Genomic DNA, 17,928 nt, shown 5'->3' on the forward strand with positions numbered 1-17,928 from the left:
CGCATGGACAATTTCGAGGAGATAATAACTTATTATTTGCAGTATATATTGCAAAATAATGTGCGCAGAAGCGCGCTAAATCCCGATTTTGTGCAAAACTAGCTTATTCCTGACTTTAAGTAAACAAAATGGAAGCACAAAGTGAGTTCGGGCCACTACATCTCTCGCTCTCTTTTTAGCATTGTTAGAAGAAAGGTAGGTAGTGTTGCACCTTTTTTGTAGCAGGATCATTCAAGGAGTTTCAGTTCGTAGCAATGAAGGCACAGAGTGGGCCTGCATCCCCTTCAACTTACCTTAGACCTTAGAACCACCTGTGCCTCCAGAGGCACCCAGGGAATCAAGATGGAGCCACCAATCTTCCCGCAGGTTTGCTGCTGCCAATATGTCCTCCCACTGAGGTTGGAGTGATGCGTGCAGGTTACGGAGATCTGTCCGGTACGTTCGACGCAGGGTGTTTCTGGGTCTGCCACTGCGGCGTGGAACCGACGGCTGCCAGGGAAGCGCTGCATTTGGTAGTCGGAGATTGTCCATACATAGTACGCGGCCAAGGTATCTCCATCGGCGGACTCTTATGATATATGTCACAAGAGGTTGCCCAGTCTTGTCGCGGATGGATTGGTCTGTTATTCTCTGCTGCCAACGGATGTTGATAATTCTTCTAAGACATGAGTTTTCGAAAGCCAGTATTCTTCTCTCTTGTTCCTGTTCAGGTGCTGATGAAGAGTCGTAGCTTTAGCCGTATAGAGAAGCTTTGAGACCACCAAACTTTCCGTAATCTATTGAAGGCCCAATTGGCTTGGCCGATTCTTGTAAGCACTTCTTTTGTGGTTGGTCCGGTGCTTTCTATTATGCTTCTCAAGTATTTGAAATGGACGACTTGCTCTATGTGTTGGTCTCCGCAAGTGATGCTCAGGGTTGAATCTGTGGTAGCCATGCATTTTGTTTTTTCATTAGTAATTTTCAGGCATACCTTGACACCTCTCTCCCTCACTTTGTCAAGTAGATCTTGGGGTCTTTGCTTGCATGATTTCAGGACGGCGATCTCGTCAGCGAAGTGTACATCGCTGAGGCGTATTTCTGGATTCAGCTGGATTCCGTCTGTGCTTGTACTTCGCAGTATGTAATCAATGACGATTGCGGAAAGTAGCGGTGACAAGACGCAACCTTGCTTAACTCCTGACAGAATGTGGAAGAAACGAGTTTGGCCATCTGGTATCTTCACACAGCTCTCGCTATCTTCATATAGCGCAACGATCAATGAAACTATCTTTTCAGGGATTCCGTAATGCAGTAGGATCTTCCGCAGACTTTGGCGGCCTACTTAGTCAAATGCCTTCTCAAAATCGATGAATATCATATAGATTTTGGAGCGCCACTCTACTTTTTTCCGTCAGTAGCCGTAGAGTAAATATCAGGTCCGCACATGAACGGTTCGGTCGGAATCCATGTTCCTCGTCGCGAAGGCGTCTGTCGAGCTGCGAGCTGATTCTATGCAGTAAAATGTGCGTCAGCAATTTGTTAGGTATGGAAAGCAAGCAGATTCTTCACCAGTTGCCTGGGAGGGACGTATCGCCTTTCTTAAAGATCCTCGCAAGGGTGCTGCGTTTTCAATCCGAAGGTATTTGGCGGTCTTCCAGATTACTGCGAACAGCGCTGTCCTGAACTTGAGGCAGGTCAAAACAATCGCTTTGATCATTTCCGCGGATATCCTCTCTTTGCCAGGCGACTTCACATTTTTCAGCTTCTTTGCTGCTGCTATAATTTCTGTGGATGACGGCGGACCCGTGCTAATATCTAAAGAAAACAGTGTTGTTGCTGGGATCTCTGGGGGATCGTCTGGTTGAGGTCTATTCAACAGCTTCTCGAGGTGACTGGCCCAAACTTCGTTTGCGTCAGGCTGCTCTGTTATCAGAATGCCCGAGGGGTCTTTTACTGGTCCATGTTGAATAGAGGATTTCTTTCCAATAATCCCATTAGTGATTTTATAGACGACTCTTGAGTCACCTATCTTCAATGCCCCTTCTGCCTGCGCTGCTTTCCGCTCCAGCAGGTTTCTTTGATCTTTTCTGGCACTCTTCTTTATCGCTTTATCCGCGGCTCTGTATTCATCGTTTCTGAGGATCTGTCGGTCGGGGCTTTGTCTTTGGAAAAGTGATGCTTTTCCTTTTTTCCTTGTCTCTATGAGTTCCAATGTTTGGTCAGATAGCCACTGGTCCTTTGGGCTCTTGTGGTACCCAATGGTGGCTTTCACGGCATCGTGAAAGCACAACTTTATGCTTTCCCCGTTTTGATTGCTATCAGCATCATCTAGTAAAGACAAGGCTTCAAATCTATTTCGCATCTCTAGTTTAAAGGCTTGGTTGAATTCTCTCACCCTCATTTTCTTCGACTCCAAGACTGGGTTTAAGGGAGCCTATTTTGTGTTTCTGTTTTGTTTTTATTTGAGGCGGATTTTAGCTGCCATCAGATTATGATCTGAGCCAACATCAGCTCCTCTATCTCCCCTTATATCAAGTAGGCTTGATCTCCACTTCCTGCTCGAAAGACAATGGTCAATCTGATTTTGGGTGTGTGGCCATCGGGAGATGTCCAAGAATATTTGTGTACATCCCGATGAGAAAATAGGGTACCTCCGATTAATAGGTCGTTAAGAAGCGCGAAGTCGATAAGTAGTTCTCCCTTTTTGATTCCGCTGGCCCAGGCCATGCTCGCCGAGAACCTCTGGGAAAAAGGATCGGTCGTTCCCTACTTTTACGTTAAATTATCTTAGAAAACATGCTATGTTGTACTTTGGTATCTCGTTTCCTACGGAGCTGAGAGCTCTGTAAAACTCGTCTTTTGTTTTATCTATGACGTCATTGGTGGGTGCCCAGCATATTACTACTGACAGTTTTGTATGTATGCCAATGAAGCGGGCTTTCAGGATTCTAGATGACACCGGTGTCCACTGTAGTAGAGCTTGGGAAGTTTTTTTGTCATCATTAGGTCTACTCCGTATTCACGCTTTTGTTGCGATCTGCTGTGTATAATGGTCACATCCCCATCCAGTTTATTTGATCCAGATCCAAGCCATCGAACTTCTGACAGAGCCAGAAGGTCGAGGTGGTAATCTTCCAGTGCTCTCAGCACTTTTCCAGTCTTGGAGTCTTGAGACATTGTGCAGACATTCTGGAAACCAAACTTGAGGTGTTGTTTGCATTCATAAATCTTGTCCTTGGGCATGCGGAGGTCGTCATCAAAAGGGGGTTCAAAAATCCATGGCTCAAACTTGGTGATTCAGTTGCAGTTAGAATTTCCCCCCTAGGGCAGGCCCTTGAGGTCCCGGGTGTGGTTCGCAAGCCCACAGCCCAACCCTCCCTCTTTATCCTGGTTTAGGACAGGCCTTTTTATCCGTTGCTGTTGATAGAATAGATAACTAAAAAGAAAAACGAAAAAAAAAAAAAAAAAAAAAAAACAACTAATAACTAAAAGAAACTTGCAATGTACTAATGCAGCACTTCCGCGATATATAAGGCTGAGACTTCCAAAATTTCTACAAAATTACAACGAAACTTACACAATGTTTCATAATTACGCAATTTATCACTAATAAAATTTAATTTTTGTTTTAAAAAAACTAGTCTGAAGGCAATATAGTTATCGTGTAAGACATTAAAGAAGACAGCAAAGATTTACGAGGTTCAGATTACGTAGGTGATTTGAGTGTCTTAAGTAACATTATTGATGAAATGAATCCATTTTTGGAGTTTTTTTTTAAGATTCAGAATGTGAAACTAGAATTGTAAATTAATATTTTGTTACGACAAATAACAGAAACTAAGTATAGGGCAATTATGTCCCCAACAGTTACGAATTTTGCTTATCAAATGTTGGAATCGTACAAGTCCCATGATTTTTAGAATTATTTTAATGATAGTGGGTTGTCCTATAATCATCAAACTTGTTTTGATGACTGAGTTTCCTATTAGGTTTCCAGGGCCTGTTGCGACAAACTCTATTTCGAAGAGCATTTGGACAGGTGAATAGCTAGGGTTATTCAAAAGCAGGTTAAGGAAGTATTTGATAGGCAAGGGTTCATAGTTTTTTTTTTACTATTGCAAAATGGCCTAATGGGAGATTGATCAACTTATTTTTTATTTTTTTGCTTTGTGTAACGTTATTCATTTTTAAATACTTAGTTGTGTAGCGGCCCAGAGCCGTTCAAAGGAGGAGAGGAACGAGGCTGGGGAGCTGCCCACTTTGATCAACTTTTTCACTTAGATTCGGCTTATTTTGCTTATATTTGAGTCGGGAGGAGAACGCTCAATTAATTTTGCCCCTGGCACCACCAACCCTAGGAGCTGCTCTGTAGCCACCCCACTGCAAGGGTTTTCGCAACTTTTTGGGACAGCTATCTTTAATAGTTGATATTTTTTTTGGTTTCGAGTAAATTAGATTGAATCAAATTCATATCAAAATTGGCTTAATCTCTTAAGTTACAAATAAATGAAAATGGAGAGCTTTTGGGCAATCATAATGCTTTCTGGGTGAAATACACATAGGAACTCGAGGCATTTGAGAAGGACTTCAACGCGTATGACACATTTTGTAGAACTGGGGGAGAATACGAGTGAATTACTTTAAGGTGTTCGTCAAAAATAAAATTTACTTGCAGTAGAAACTTTGTTTAAAATATAGAATAAGTGATTAGGGATAATGTTCAGATATTGCCTGTATTTAATTTTGTGCGTTTGTAGATCTGTTGGTATACATAGTTGCGCATTATCATGGAAAAAAGAAGCAAAAATAAACACAAACTTCCACAGAATAACAAAAGCGATGGGAACGCCGTCAACCCTTTTAAGAACAGTCAAAATACTAAGTTAAATATAAAAAAAATGATTTTACCATTAAATAATACAGGAGATAATTATTTATTTCACTTTTTAGATGGGAGTGAACACATGCCTAAATGAAAACTTTATCTAATAATTTGAATGATATCACTGGTTTTAAAACTGACATAGTTACTTTAAAAGCCCAAAAGTCTAATCTAAAACCTATCTTTAAGGAGTTTAACGAGTAAATTTGCCCATTTATGTTTGTATATCAGCTCGGTGGAAAATATATAGATAAGTAAACATACTTCGGCTAAAAAACTTCAAATATAACTTCTCTAAGAAAACATATAATAAGAAAATATTGTAAGAGTGCAACTTTTCTAAAAATGGAAAATTGTTAATCCCAATCGTCGATTTCAGGTGAATCCCCAATTTTATTTGTACTTAAATTGCTAAGTACCAACGACACCAAAATGAAAGTATTTTGCCCCCCCCCCCCCGATCTATCTTAGGTATGTCCATACCTGAAAACCACAATTTTCTGGGACTTTTCATTTGCTTCTTTCAAAATTATGAAACTTTAAGAACAGTACCACATTTTCGTTAATGTTGCCACATGGAATGGTGAAAACGAAGAAGCGAAACTAATTAATTAAATCTGACAGCATTTTTCATGCATAAAGTTAAAACATTAACAATATGCGGACTCCCAAGAAAAAGTACAGCTTCAAAAGTAATCTATACCTTTTTAAGCTGTTTGGTGTCATTTGTTTTTGGCAATGCCTGACAAATCTGAATTAGACTACTGATTGGAGACTCGCAGCGATAGTAATAGAAAGCGGTGGAAAACTAAAGTGGTAACCAATCGATAATGTATATTATTTTCTAAAGTGATGATTTTCCTTACATTCGATGAAATGTGTTGGAGCAATAAGATTACAGCATCTAGACCAACACATTTTTGCAGGATGACCAATGGTCTACGTAGCGGAGGTACCGATTTACCAAATTCTCTGCCTTCGGCCGGGAGTGCAATACGTGGTTTGGGGCAAATCATCCGACTCTTCCCTTGATTTCCCCCAGATCTCTCCAGGTACCCATCTGGAGCTCTGTCGACTCTGGATGTGCTTACAGTCACACCGCTGACTCCCGCTCCGAGGTAGGACACTAGGACTCATACGCTTACCCTAACAGACACAGAATTTCAAGTTTAGCGTGCCAACCACTCGACTAGTACGGCTCGTCCAAAATTCAAGTATCTACAGCAAATTCTACTGCGTATAAAAAATGAAAATTAGAAAATTGAAAATGATTTATTTAGTCCTTAAAAAACTTAAGTATACAATTCCATAGCTAACAGTTTTTTTCAAAATACAGATAAAAACTCCATCTCCCCGCGCATTAAGTTTTAATTTCTATAAATTCAATTTGTGAATTTTGAATTTATATTTTTCCAAAATATAAGAAAGAAATATAAACAGGTGAAACCATCCCTCTTTTTATTCGATAGTTATCACAATAAAATTCAGCTCAAAATCATACAAATACTGGCTGTTTTTTTAATGTTTCCTTGGCATAGGAAAACGATTACAATGATTAGCTTTAAAGAACCAAAGACCACGATTTTCCAAGATTCTTCTTTGGGTTGTTTCAAATTATGAATTTTCATACGGCTAATGCCATATTTGTGTCAATGTTACCACGTTGAACCGCGATTATAAATACGCAGAACTAAGTTAAATTTGGCGATTTTTATTCCGAAAAAATGCATGCTTTAACAACCTGTAATTCCACAAGAAAACAATATATTCAAAGGAAAGCTATACCTTCTTAAATCGTTTAGTGTCGTAGGTTTTTAGCTAGTTTTATTTTGCGAATTTTTAGCAAACATTTTTTTTTGGCGTCCTCTGTTATCAAAAACTGCATAACTGCATATGGAGGTCTTTTTCATTACAAATTGAATTCTCCGTTTCTCTTAACCTTTTAAATGATGTATGGATGTAGAGATGTATGAATACATGGATGTCCAGATGAAGATGTATTGTGTAAGATTCCACTTAGCCAGTTCGAACAATCGAATTTCCCTTTCAGTGTCATTGGTATTTTAGGGAAATAAACGTTGATAATAAAATTACACACATCTATTTAAGCGCGCATGCGCGCATGAAAAAGATAAGTAAACATTTATCGACTAAAAAGAACTTATAATTTTCTCAAAAAAGCATGTAATAAGAATATTTTATAAAGGAATGCCGAAAGCACATGCAACCTCTCTAAAAATGGGGAACTTCAAATCTGATCCGTCCTTTTCAGAAAATAAAGACTTGCTGCCTTGATAAAAATCACTTGGCATATTTTTCACAGTTAATGACACTTTGTTTCTAATAAACTCAAAAACTTCCATCATTTCATCATTAAGAGGTGGATCATTTGCACGGTAAGTTAAGTAGACCATAACGTTAATGAAAAGTAGGCACTCATACGGCAAATCAAGTAGAGAATTGACATCAAACTTCAACTTCATGACGTGAAGGAGACAAACTTCTTTTGAGAGCAAATCTTCGAGAAATTCTTTTTTGTGAGCCAACTTAAAAAGTTCAACAATGCACACCCAGATCAAGTCGTCAGCAATAGAAGAATACTAAAACAAATATAAATATATAAAAATATCTACTAAATTAAATATACAAAAATATAAATATGCTAAATATAGAAAATATGCTAAATATATTAAATATAAATATGCTAAAACAAAGAACTTTAAGCCGGTAAAATCAAGAAAAGCCTTATGACCACTGAGGGTATTTTGCCAGTATCTTTAACAGGGTGTTAGCAGAGCGACAAGAAGACAAACAAATGTAAAATAAAATAAGGAAACGAAAAGAAGAAAAAACAAACAAATAGAATATGAGCTAGAAAACAAAATCGATTTCGGACAGGAAACTTTAGAATATGAAAAATTAAAATTGGAAAGCCAACTAAAGCTTAAAGAAGATTACTGTCAAAAAACATAAACAAGTGTTTCACTAATGCTTTTTGATCATGTTATACGTTTTGATTTTCTGTCTCTCGTCTGTCTTCAAATGGTATTCAATACGTTATATTCTTTCTTTTTTTTTACCAAAAAATGTTTTTTAATAACAGCTTGAGTCAGTGGCGTCAATTGAGGAGTCAGTAGGGCATTTACCCTACTAGGTTTTGAAAAAAAAACAACCTTTTTCAGGGTGTATTTTCATTGAAACAATTGAAATACACATCAAATTTGTCACCCTAGATTTCAAAAATTCATTTTGTCCCCCCTTAAATTTTCGTGAGCTGACGCCACTGAGTCATTCTTAAATTGAAGTTAAATTCTGTCTCCTTAGTATACGCGTTTTCCATAAGCAGGTAATCTTTTGCTTGTTAGTTGGTCAAAATTCTGTGTACAGAAATTGGTACAGTTCATTTCATAATATTACCAAGAAATTGGTTCAAGTTTCAACGCTGAAAAATACGAGTGTTTAACATTTAGCTCGAATTCCCAGATTTATTGTGATTTATTCTCTAATTCCCAGATTATTATGATTTATCTTTTCTATGAATTGTCTTATACTGTCCGTTAGCTTGGGGTTAAAGTTTGTAGATCACTGACTTCGGTTCGAGTACGGGTGCAGTGTGATCAGGGTAGCCAACTTTTTGGTACCATGAACCCCCTGAGCATCCAAAAATATGTAATTTTTACCTGAAATGTACCCATCTTGACATCTCAAAACTACATTTTTTTTGCCAGTTGTATTATTGACCAAATGACACTTTGGAAAACATTTTTCTAAGCGGTGAGTTAGCATCAAATACAATGAAAAAGAAAAAAAAATCATATAAAACATTCCTACAAAATAACTAAGTGTGAAAGCACAACACTCGTATAATCACGTAAATCCCTTACTTTGGGATTTTCGTAGTTTCTTGTTTTCTATGCCCTTTTCTTTAGCTGTTCAGAGTTATTTGTCATCTTTTGTAATTTTGCATGCGTCATAAATACTAATAAGGTTAGATTAAATTTGAATTAATTTCCTTCGAAGCACTCTCCTTGGCTAGAGACGCACATATTTCAACTTTGATTCCATGATTGGAAACTTTTTTGGAAGGCTTCTTTCAGAAAGACCTTCACTTGCTCCGCTATGGCCCTCTCAATGTTACGAATAATGTCAAGACATTTTCCTTTTAGCACGGTTTTTATTTTGAGGAAGATCCAAAAGTCAAACGATGCTAAATCCGGAGAATAAGGCAGATTTGGACATACAGGAACCTTTCTTGGCAAAAAAACTTGCGGATTAAAAGCCAGATGCGGCACGGCGCGTCGTTGTGATGAAAAAGGAAGCCCTTGACCAATTTTCTGGTCACTCTCGACGTATATCGCTTCGCAAACGTAACCCGTACGAGATGTTAAGCTCTTGATAAGCTCTCTAATAGTCAATTGCCTGTTTCAACAAGCCAATTTTGTCACTTTTTTAATGTTTTCGTCATATTTTAAGGTCGAAAAACGTCCCGACCATTTCTCGTCTTCAACCGACTCATTATTACTTTGAAATTACTCATACCCCTTGTAAATAGTCTTCAGAGGCACCATATAATCGCATTATACTAATTTTAACATTTCACGAGCCTCTTTGCCACTTTCCTGAAACTATAAACAAAAATTAATGTTAATGCTTTGTTCGAAATCCATGATGTGCGAGGGACTCTATAAACACAACATCACGCAACCAGCTCTGGAAGCAGAGTTGCCAACTGCCGACGCCTCAAAAGAGTGCAAATCAAGGCCCAAAAAGAGGGATTTTTACTCAAAAATTGTGCAAGTCATAAAAATTTGGCAGCGTGCGTAGCCCCTCTCACTGTTCTTATCACTCTTGCGTCATTTAGAAATAATTATAAGTTATCCTGCGATCATTAAACATGTTTTCTCCTTAATTTTTCAAATTTATTTAAAATGAAGTCAGAAGGGTTCCCTACTTAAATAAACCTCTAAATAGTGAGTTAGATAATAATTCTCGTTCTTTTTATAGTTAAAAGGGAATACTCTGCTAGAACTTTGCATTTGTTAATTTTGGTCACTTGGACGTTTAACTGAACTATAGTTGAATTCATAAAATATTTAGATAAAATTTTGTCTCTAATTTGTCCAAATGTGTCATTCAAATTTCTGGTGTCATTCACCTAACTCAACTACTTTCCAAGACAGCAACAGGTCCCTAAAATACATTTTACCTCATATTTTCATAATGTTCCCTTTTCTGTCATTTTGAGAGTATGGGCCCCATCCAAAACAAATTTTTAGGCCCCTGGCTGGTAAGATAAGATTTTTATTTTAGAAAAAATGGCTATCACAAGCCGAGATGGGCCATTCGCACTTTAAATAGGCCTAAAGTCTTTGAACAATTTTATCAGTATGAGACTAGACTTTGAAAAGGTTTGTTTTAGTCGTCGCTTCTCCACCACCTTACTGCACTTTTGCATTTCCAAGAAGAATGGTTATGCCAAACAGCTTTTAAATTCGTTTAATAAATTTTAATTTCCTCTTTCTATGTTTCCACGTGGTAATTTGACTTTTATTTGATCTACATATTCTTAAATGGTTGGAAATGCTGGAAAGACAACTGGAGGAAGACACAGGAAGAGATAACAGATATCATGAGATCATACAGTCTAGCAATTGTATGTTTTGTACTCAAATAATTTAATTTAAAGCTTTTTATTTCGCTAGGACTTTTTCTATCATCATTTCGTAAAAAAGGGTGATTTTAGCTCAAAATTGTTGGAAAGAGTGCAATTCCTGTCCACCGAGGGAAAGAGTGCAATAAGGTAAAAAAGAGGACAAAAACTACGAAATTGCTATTTCGCTATGAAACGCTGAAGCGTTCCATTAAGATTATATAAATTGAAAAGATTATAAAATATTTTCAGCGTTTGTGTTTAGTTTTAAAAGTAGGGGGTAAAAGGAAACACTATTTGATAATAGAATAAGATATTTAGGATATTTTTAGTTTCAAAAAGTAAGGTAAATAAGTTATTTATGATAGGCAGGTATTAAGTGTGAATACGAAACGTCACTAAATAGTGTATATTTCGTAGATTTGCATGGACCGCTAGGTGGCGTGCAGAGAGGTGTTGAAGTATTTCGTAGATTTGCGTGAACCGCTAGGTAGCGTGCAGAGAATGTTGAAATAAAGTATTTAATCTGTTAATTAGTTTAATTTGTTTTTTTTTCTTTTTTGGAAGTTTTTTTAGTGGTGGTGTTGGTGGTTATTAATAGTATTTTTTGTTTGCTTTGTTTTTGCGTGTGTGTGCTATTTCAGCTACTTAGTTTAAATTAGTCGTGTTTAAAGCATTGTGAAAAGGGAGAAAAAAGATGAGTGTACGAAGAATTGTAGGAAAAGATGGGAAAACGTTGAAATATGTTCGAAAAAATACAGCATTTATGAGTTTCGCCGCATTTACAGATGAAGACCTGCCAACTGAACTTGAGATACACAGATGCGTTAGGTTTAAGGTTCAAGGAAACAATTTTTGTTAAATTTACAAACTGTGAAGAACTTGAGAACTTTTTTGGAGCAAAGAAGAAACGGAATGCTCCCATTCGCAACGACTGGTGGAGAAGTAAAATATGTAATTATTGAAAGCTGCGAGGATAGACCTAGCTACGTTAAAGTCGAAGGAGTACCCTTTGAGATGGAATGGTCAACAGTGCAAAAAGCATTCACTGGGTACGGTACTATACTACAGTGTAAAAGGGATGTCTATTAGGGAGGTAAATATATAGAAACGTTAAAAACAAGATTTACAGCCAAAATGAAAGTAACTGCGAACATTCCACCTTTCGTTTTTGTGGATGGCTTACGATTGCGAGATAGTACGATGGACAGATAAGAACGTGCGCCAGATGCAACCAAGAAGGACATATGGCGACGGACTGCTCGGTATCTCCATTAAAACCAGCCACAAATCAAAAAATAGAACGGGAGATAGTCGAACTGGATGCCTATGTGTCATTTTCATCCTTGACATAAGAAGTAACGTGAAAAGATTCAAATGTGGACAAATACTTAAGCCATGATGGAAGAAAAATTGGACAAAGAGTAGAGCAAGAATTGCACATAATGAGAGAAAAACTAGAAAAGAAACGGAAAACTGAGACACAAGAAAAGAGGCTACGAAGAAAGAAATAACGAAAAAGCCTAAATGGAAGACAGCTAACACAACATTAAGCGACGAAGATAGTGAAAAGGAAGAAGAGATCACAGATATGCGACCTCGTAGCCATTGTAAACCAGGAGTTAAAACAAGGGGGACGAAAAGAAATAAAAACAGACAGTTTAATAAAAACGAAGAAAAAGAGAAAGAATATGGAACGTTGAAACACATCGAAAATATGGAAGCTATGCTGAATAGCATTACACCGGTACTGACGGTGAACGAGTACATGGACAATACATAGGTAAACATAGTAAAAGAAGAAACGAATTTGGCAAAGTCATTTAGGGGTTCAGAAAAAGAGAACAGGAAAGCGAAAACTGGTAAAGAAGAGGAGAATGAAACGAGATTAGAATTGGATCTAAAAAACTTATAAGTTTAAATGTAAACGGACTGAAGCAAAGAAAGAGACAACAGCTTTCAAGAGACTTTCTGATGACAGAAAATATAGAATTAGCTTTTGTACAGGAAAGTAATACTGATAATTTAAAAAGCGTAGAACCCGCAAACAAATACTTAACAAACACTTGTATTGGCGGCGGTAGTGTAGCAGTGGTATATAAACGTCAGTTTGAGCCAAAAAATGTCAGAATCGATTAAGAAGGAAGAATTATCACTTGTGTGATAAATAGAAGAACATATATCAATGTTTATGCGCCATCCGGATCCCAAAATAGGAAAAACAGAGAGAAATTCTTCCCGCAAGATATTGCAGCATTTATCCCCCCAAATACTGATGAATTAATATTACTTGAAGATTTTAACTGTGTACCAAGTAAAAAAGATGCCATAGCTCAAAAAGAGAATATTTTCAGAGTGTTGACTGAACTCATAAATGGATTGGAACTGGTAGATGTCTGGGAGGAACTTAAGAGGATAAACAGCTTTACAAGAAACTGGGTAGGAAAACATGTAGTTGGAGCAGGACTGGACAGAGTTTATGCATCAAAAGTACTGTTAAAAAGTATGGTAAACATAGAACAAAAGATAGTGTCTTTCACGGACCATAATACAGTGTTAGTGACAAACAAAAACGAAAAATACAAGAAAGAATAAAGAAATCTACATGGAAAATGAATACTGGAGTCTTAGAATTACGCAAGAGGTAAAGACAATTTCACTAGAATTATCAAAAACTAGTGATGAGTATCTGAAATTTATTTATAGAATGGCTTATGAACTAAAAAGAGAGACAAATGAAGGGAGAAAATCAAATAAGGAATACTTCGAGGCTCTATTAGAAATAAGAGAAATAGAACAAAAGAAGGCAGAAACCTATAGGATAAGAGCAAAATGCGAGGACTAGATAAGGAATGAACAACTAACAACAATACTTATTTGCAAGGAGAAGAAGCTAGTAGAAGAAACTAATCTTAAAAGAGTTAAAAAGAAAAATGGGGAAACAACTGAAAAATGGAAGATATCATGGAAGAAGTGAAATCCTTCTTCAAGAATGTATTTACAAGAGAGACAGAAGAAGGAAAAGAGAGACTGGACGAATTCTTTCGGAAGATTGAATATAATCCAGTGACAGAGGAAGAAAATAATATACTAACGGCGAAATTAAAAAAAGAAGAAATGAAAAAATATAATATAGACGGATAAAATAAAACACAAAAGCTTAATGGAATACCCTACGAATTTGATAACACACATGTCGAAAAAATCGCAGAACATCTGGCAGATATTATTAATGAGTTACTAAATTATGATGATATTAAGATACAGTGTTTGGGGATGATGAAATTAATACCGAAAAAAGGTAGCCCTGAAGACCTCAACAATTGGAGGCCATTTAATATCACAGATTGCAATAACAGAATTATGTCTAAAGTAATAGCAAACCGTCTAAAAAAGGTGCTACCATCCATACTAAGTGTAAACCAAAGAGGAGAATTAGAAAACCGTAAAACAGCAGATGTATTGGCTAATATAAGAGACGTAATAATACAAGCAGGAAGTCGAAAGAAAAAAAAGAAAATAAAGTACAGGATAACGACTTATGGTATTTAAAAGGTCTTCGATAAAATAAGAAAAAAAAAATTCTAGTATGGATCATGAATTACTACGGATTCCACAAAACATCCACAAAATGGATAAATAGGATAACTGGAAAAAATTGAACAGGTAATTTGTGTGAATAACAATGTTACGGGACAATTTGAAGCAGAAACTGAAGTGCGCCAAGGATGCCCGCCGAGTCTTTTACTGTTTGAAATATATTTTGACCCGTTACTTAAATATCTAGAAAAGGAAATAAATGGCATTATAATAGGAAAAGCGGCAATGAAGTTGAACAGTTTTGTAGATGATCTAACAACGTACACAGAAACTGAAGATGATTTCAAAGCGTTCAGTGCATATTTGAATATTGTGACATCTTCAAGCTACAGCTCAATAGAAATAAGCGTAAAATGCTATCATTGGGAGAGGAAGTAGAAGAGGTGTATGAGGGGATACGGAGAAAGGAAAAAGTTAAAATATTGGGTATGTTTTTTTCAAAGAAGTTGGAGCCGAACAGAAAGTGAAAATTGGATAAATACAAAATCGAAATTCAAAAATGCCCTTAGACAAGGATATGGAAGAGGTCTGACTGTTCATCAGAGGTCCCAGTATGTGAACACTTATGCTTGCCCAGTTCTATGGTATCTATCCTTTGTTTCACAACCCAAAAAGACACATCTAAAGCAAATTGTGAGTGCAATTTACCAGTACATATGGAATGAAAAATTTCCACCTAAATTGAAAACAAATACATGTGGAATGTAAGATGTATTAGGACAATGTTGGAACAAATGATGATGAAAACTTAATCACTAACAAATGCTTGCTATGAAACATGGAAAAGAAAAGAAAAGAAATATCCTCCAAAATATAATCAAACACTCGAAGAAATTTGCTAAATAGAAAAATTAGAAATATCACTTGAAATAATTGAGAAAATTGACAAAGAAAAACTTAAGGAATATTATGAAAAGATGAAGCAGCTTCCTCTACTACAAATAATTGAAAATGATAGTTATAGCGAGAAGAGGTGGAAAAAAGTTTCATACTACTAGAATGTTGACTGTTGCCACCAAAAGTTAAAGAACATATGTTTTTCTCTATGCATAATTTGTTACCCGCAAAAGAGTCAAAAGTAAAGATAAATACGAGTGGTAGTAATGGACTTTGTAAGCTATGCGAGAAAAAAACTAGAAACGCAATGTCACGTAATGTTAGAATGTGAAAAACAAGAAACAAATGTAGCAAGACTTAGGAATCTATTGGCAAGTGTTACGGGAAAAAAAAAAGATGAAGTTAATTTAAAGAAAGCTGTATACCTAAAAGTAGATGATGAGGCCTATATAAGAACAATAGTGTACATAGTATCACTTTTTTGTTAATACACGTGGAAGCGAAAAGAAAGGCAGAAGGAAGATTATGATGTGATAAACCTAGTGGAAACAGAGTGGAAAAGGATAAGGATTATGAAGTGTAAGAAAACTGAGGACGTGTTTGGAATAAAGTATAACGGAATAATTTTTGTGTCTTGGTGGGCAAAGATGTGTTGTAAAAAAGAAAAAAAAAGAAACTTTTGTAAATATAAATTTATTGACAAAAAAATACTATAGAGTGATGAAATCACAGAGAGAGCACTGAAACTCAACAAATGGAAAAAAGAAAAGATTGAATATATTTTTTGGGAATGTAGAAATAGTATAGGATTTTTTATGAATTTTTAGATTATGGATTTTAGACCTGATGTAATTTTTTTAAATGATTTTTTTGAAATTTATTTTAAATTAATGCAATTTCTTTTATGTTGAGGGGGATAGGATTCGCCTGGATTATGAAATATCTGATTTTTGAGATTTTTTTGAGGATTGTTGTAGCTACCCAATAATGCAAGGCCCAGCGAGAGTAGATTGAGTTGAAATGTGATGTATTAAAAAAAGGTGTTTTATTAAAAAGTTTTTTTTTTATGTATGTAAATCTAGTGAAAAGTGTGTTAAAGTGTTCTAAGAAAAGTGAATGTATTTTAAAGTACAAAAATTGTATACATTGTAAATTTGTATTTTACTGCTATATGTTATAGGCCTAATGAATGGGAGTAGTCCCTTGCCGCTGTGGGTAGCTAGAATGAGAATTTTGAAATTGTTTTATGGTAAATCAATGGATGGAGAATCGTATGAATGAAAAAAAGTTTTTAGGAAAAAGGTAGATAAAATGTACTAGGGGAGAAAAGATTATATATGTGAGGAATTATAAAAATGGAAAGCTATGGAATGTCGAGTAAGAGGTAAGATAGATAGGTAGTAAAGTGAAGAAATAATAGAGAAATGGGGACGAATTATATTACAAATAAGCAGGGAGTCTTAGATCAAAAAAAGAGAAGAAAGAAACAGGATTGATTCTATCCATTGAAGTATCAGCAACCCATCATTAAGAAAACGAAAAAGAAGAGGAAACGCGTAAAGGAGGACCAAATACCGCTGGATAAAAGAAAGAAAACAAGAAGACTTTAAAATATGCATAAAAAAATGCTTTTGTTTATTTTCAATATTATAATCTGTTTTTGAATAAATAAATAAATAAAAAAAAACTACGAAATTGTGCAAGTTGACAACTCTGTCTGGAAGTCGACTGACAAGTCACAACTTGCTAAAACTCGACATCAGTTATCTCAAGGGATCAGATGATAGGATGCATTACTTCAAACGAACATAACGCCAGCAGTTACTGGAAAACACACACACATATATATATATATATATATATATATATATATATATATATATATATATATATATATATATATATATATATATATATATATATATATATATATATATATATATTTTCTTTCAATTTTCACTGCCTTTATTAAAGTTTTACCCCTCAAGCTACAATCATTTCATCTTAATCATGGTTGCAGCGATATTTGCAACTTAGTAAAGAACGAACCTCGGCTCATAGTAAACAAAAATTTAAAAACGCGCTTTTAAAATTGTCATTTAAGGCTCAATAACACTAAAAGCACAAACTGACTGCAAATTTTTATAGATCAAAATTAAGATCACTTAAGTTTTATAATTCCACAGGGTTACACTGCATTGTCAAAGGCATACGTGGTTATTAATTCCAGTTCAACTTCGATTAAAGCATAGGAGGTCCTTCTCTTATTAGCTTTTTTACACTAGAGTGAGGGGGGAGGGATACAAATAGTCATAAATAGGAGAAGAAGAGGTATAAAAATTTAACCTTGATTGCAAGATTTTCCAACTTCCAGAGTAGGACTTCAAAGAACAGTGTTTCATCGTCCACTTCGAATTGCACGAAAGAAACATTGAAATTTGTTTTAAGCGCAAGTAGAAAGATTTGAAGTCCAGAGATCATATCCTCAAAGGGACAGTTGTCCAACCTAGACAGTAAGCTATCCATATCCAATAGAAGACTCGACTCACACTAAATAAAGAAAAAAACGATTTGAATTCTAAAAATAACTTCATTTGAATTTCAGAATAACCACATGTCAGGAAAAGCAGTTGGTTTGAATTACGAAAAAGATCACCTTTTAACCATAGGCTAAAGTCGCTCATTATTACGGAACAAACCAAGTCTGGGCGACACGTAGCTAACTTTCTACAACTGGTCGAAGCTGATTTAGAGCTTATTTTTACTGAAGGCGCATTAAGAATGAGATTTCAATAGTACTTAGCTAGCACTAATTTGAGCCAATTAGATTGGTTGATAATTCTAGGAAACGTTATGATTACCACTAGCTAAATCCCAGTATTGACAAGATATAATTACAAATGGGCCTTGATCAAGTAAGGATTCAAAAAGGCCAAATAAATTATATCCCAAAAAAAGATTATCTGTAACCAATGCTAGG

The 17,928-nt window shown here is 35.7% G+C and overlaps 1 protein-coding gene across 5 annotated transcripts in view; it reads right to left on the reverse strand.

Moving 5' to 3' along the window:
* Positions 1-6,145: 6,145 nt before the first annotated feature.
* Positions 6,146-17,928, reverse strand: part of LOC148954383 (uncharacterized) — a 253,036-nt gene continuing 241,253 nt past the window's right edge. For all 5 annotated transcript variants that reach the window (XM_089087072.1, XM_089087068.1, XM_089087069.1 and 2 more), the window contains 2 exons: positions 17,295-17,498; positions 6,146-7,461 (listed from right to left, as the gene is read on the reverse strand). In XM_089087072.1, the coding sequence (XP_088943198.1) occupies positions 7,060-7,461; positions 17,295-17,498 (606 nt within the window). In that variant the 3' untranslated portion in view covers positions 6,146-7,059. The remainder of the gene's footprint in view (positions 7,462-17,294; positions 17,499-17,928) is intronic.

This window comes from Artemia sp. Qi Xiang Cuo, chromosome 3, assembly GCF_049724085.1.
Source record: "Artemia sp. Qi Xiang Cuo chromosome 3, ASM4972408v1, whole genome shotgun sequence".
NCBI lineage: Eukaryota > Metazoa > Arthropoda > Branchiopoda > Anostraca > Artemiidae > Artemia > Artemia sp. Qi Xiang Cuo.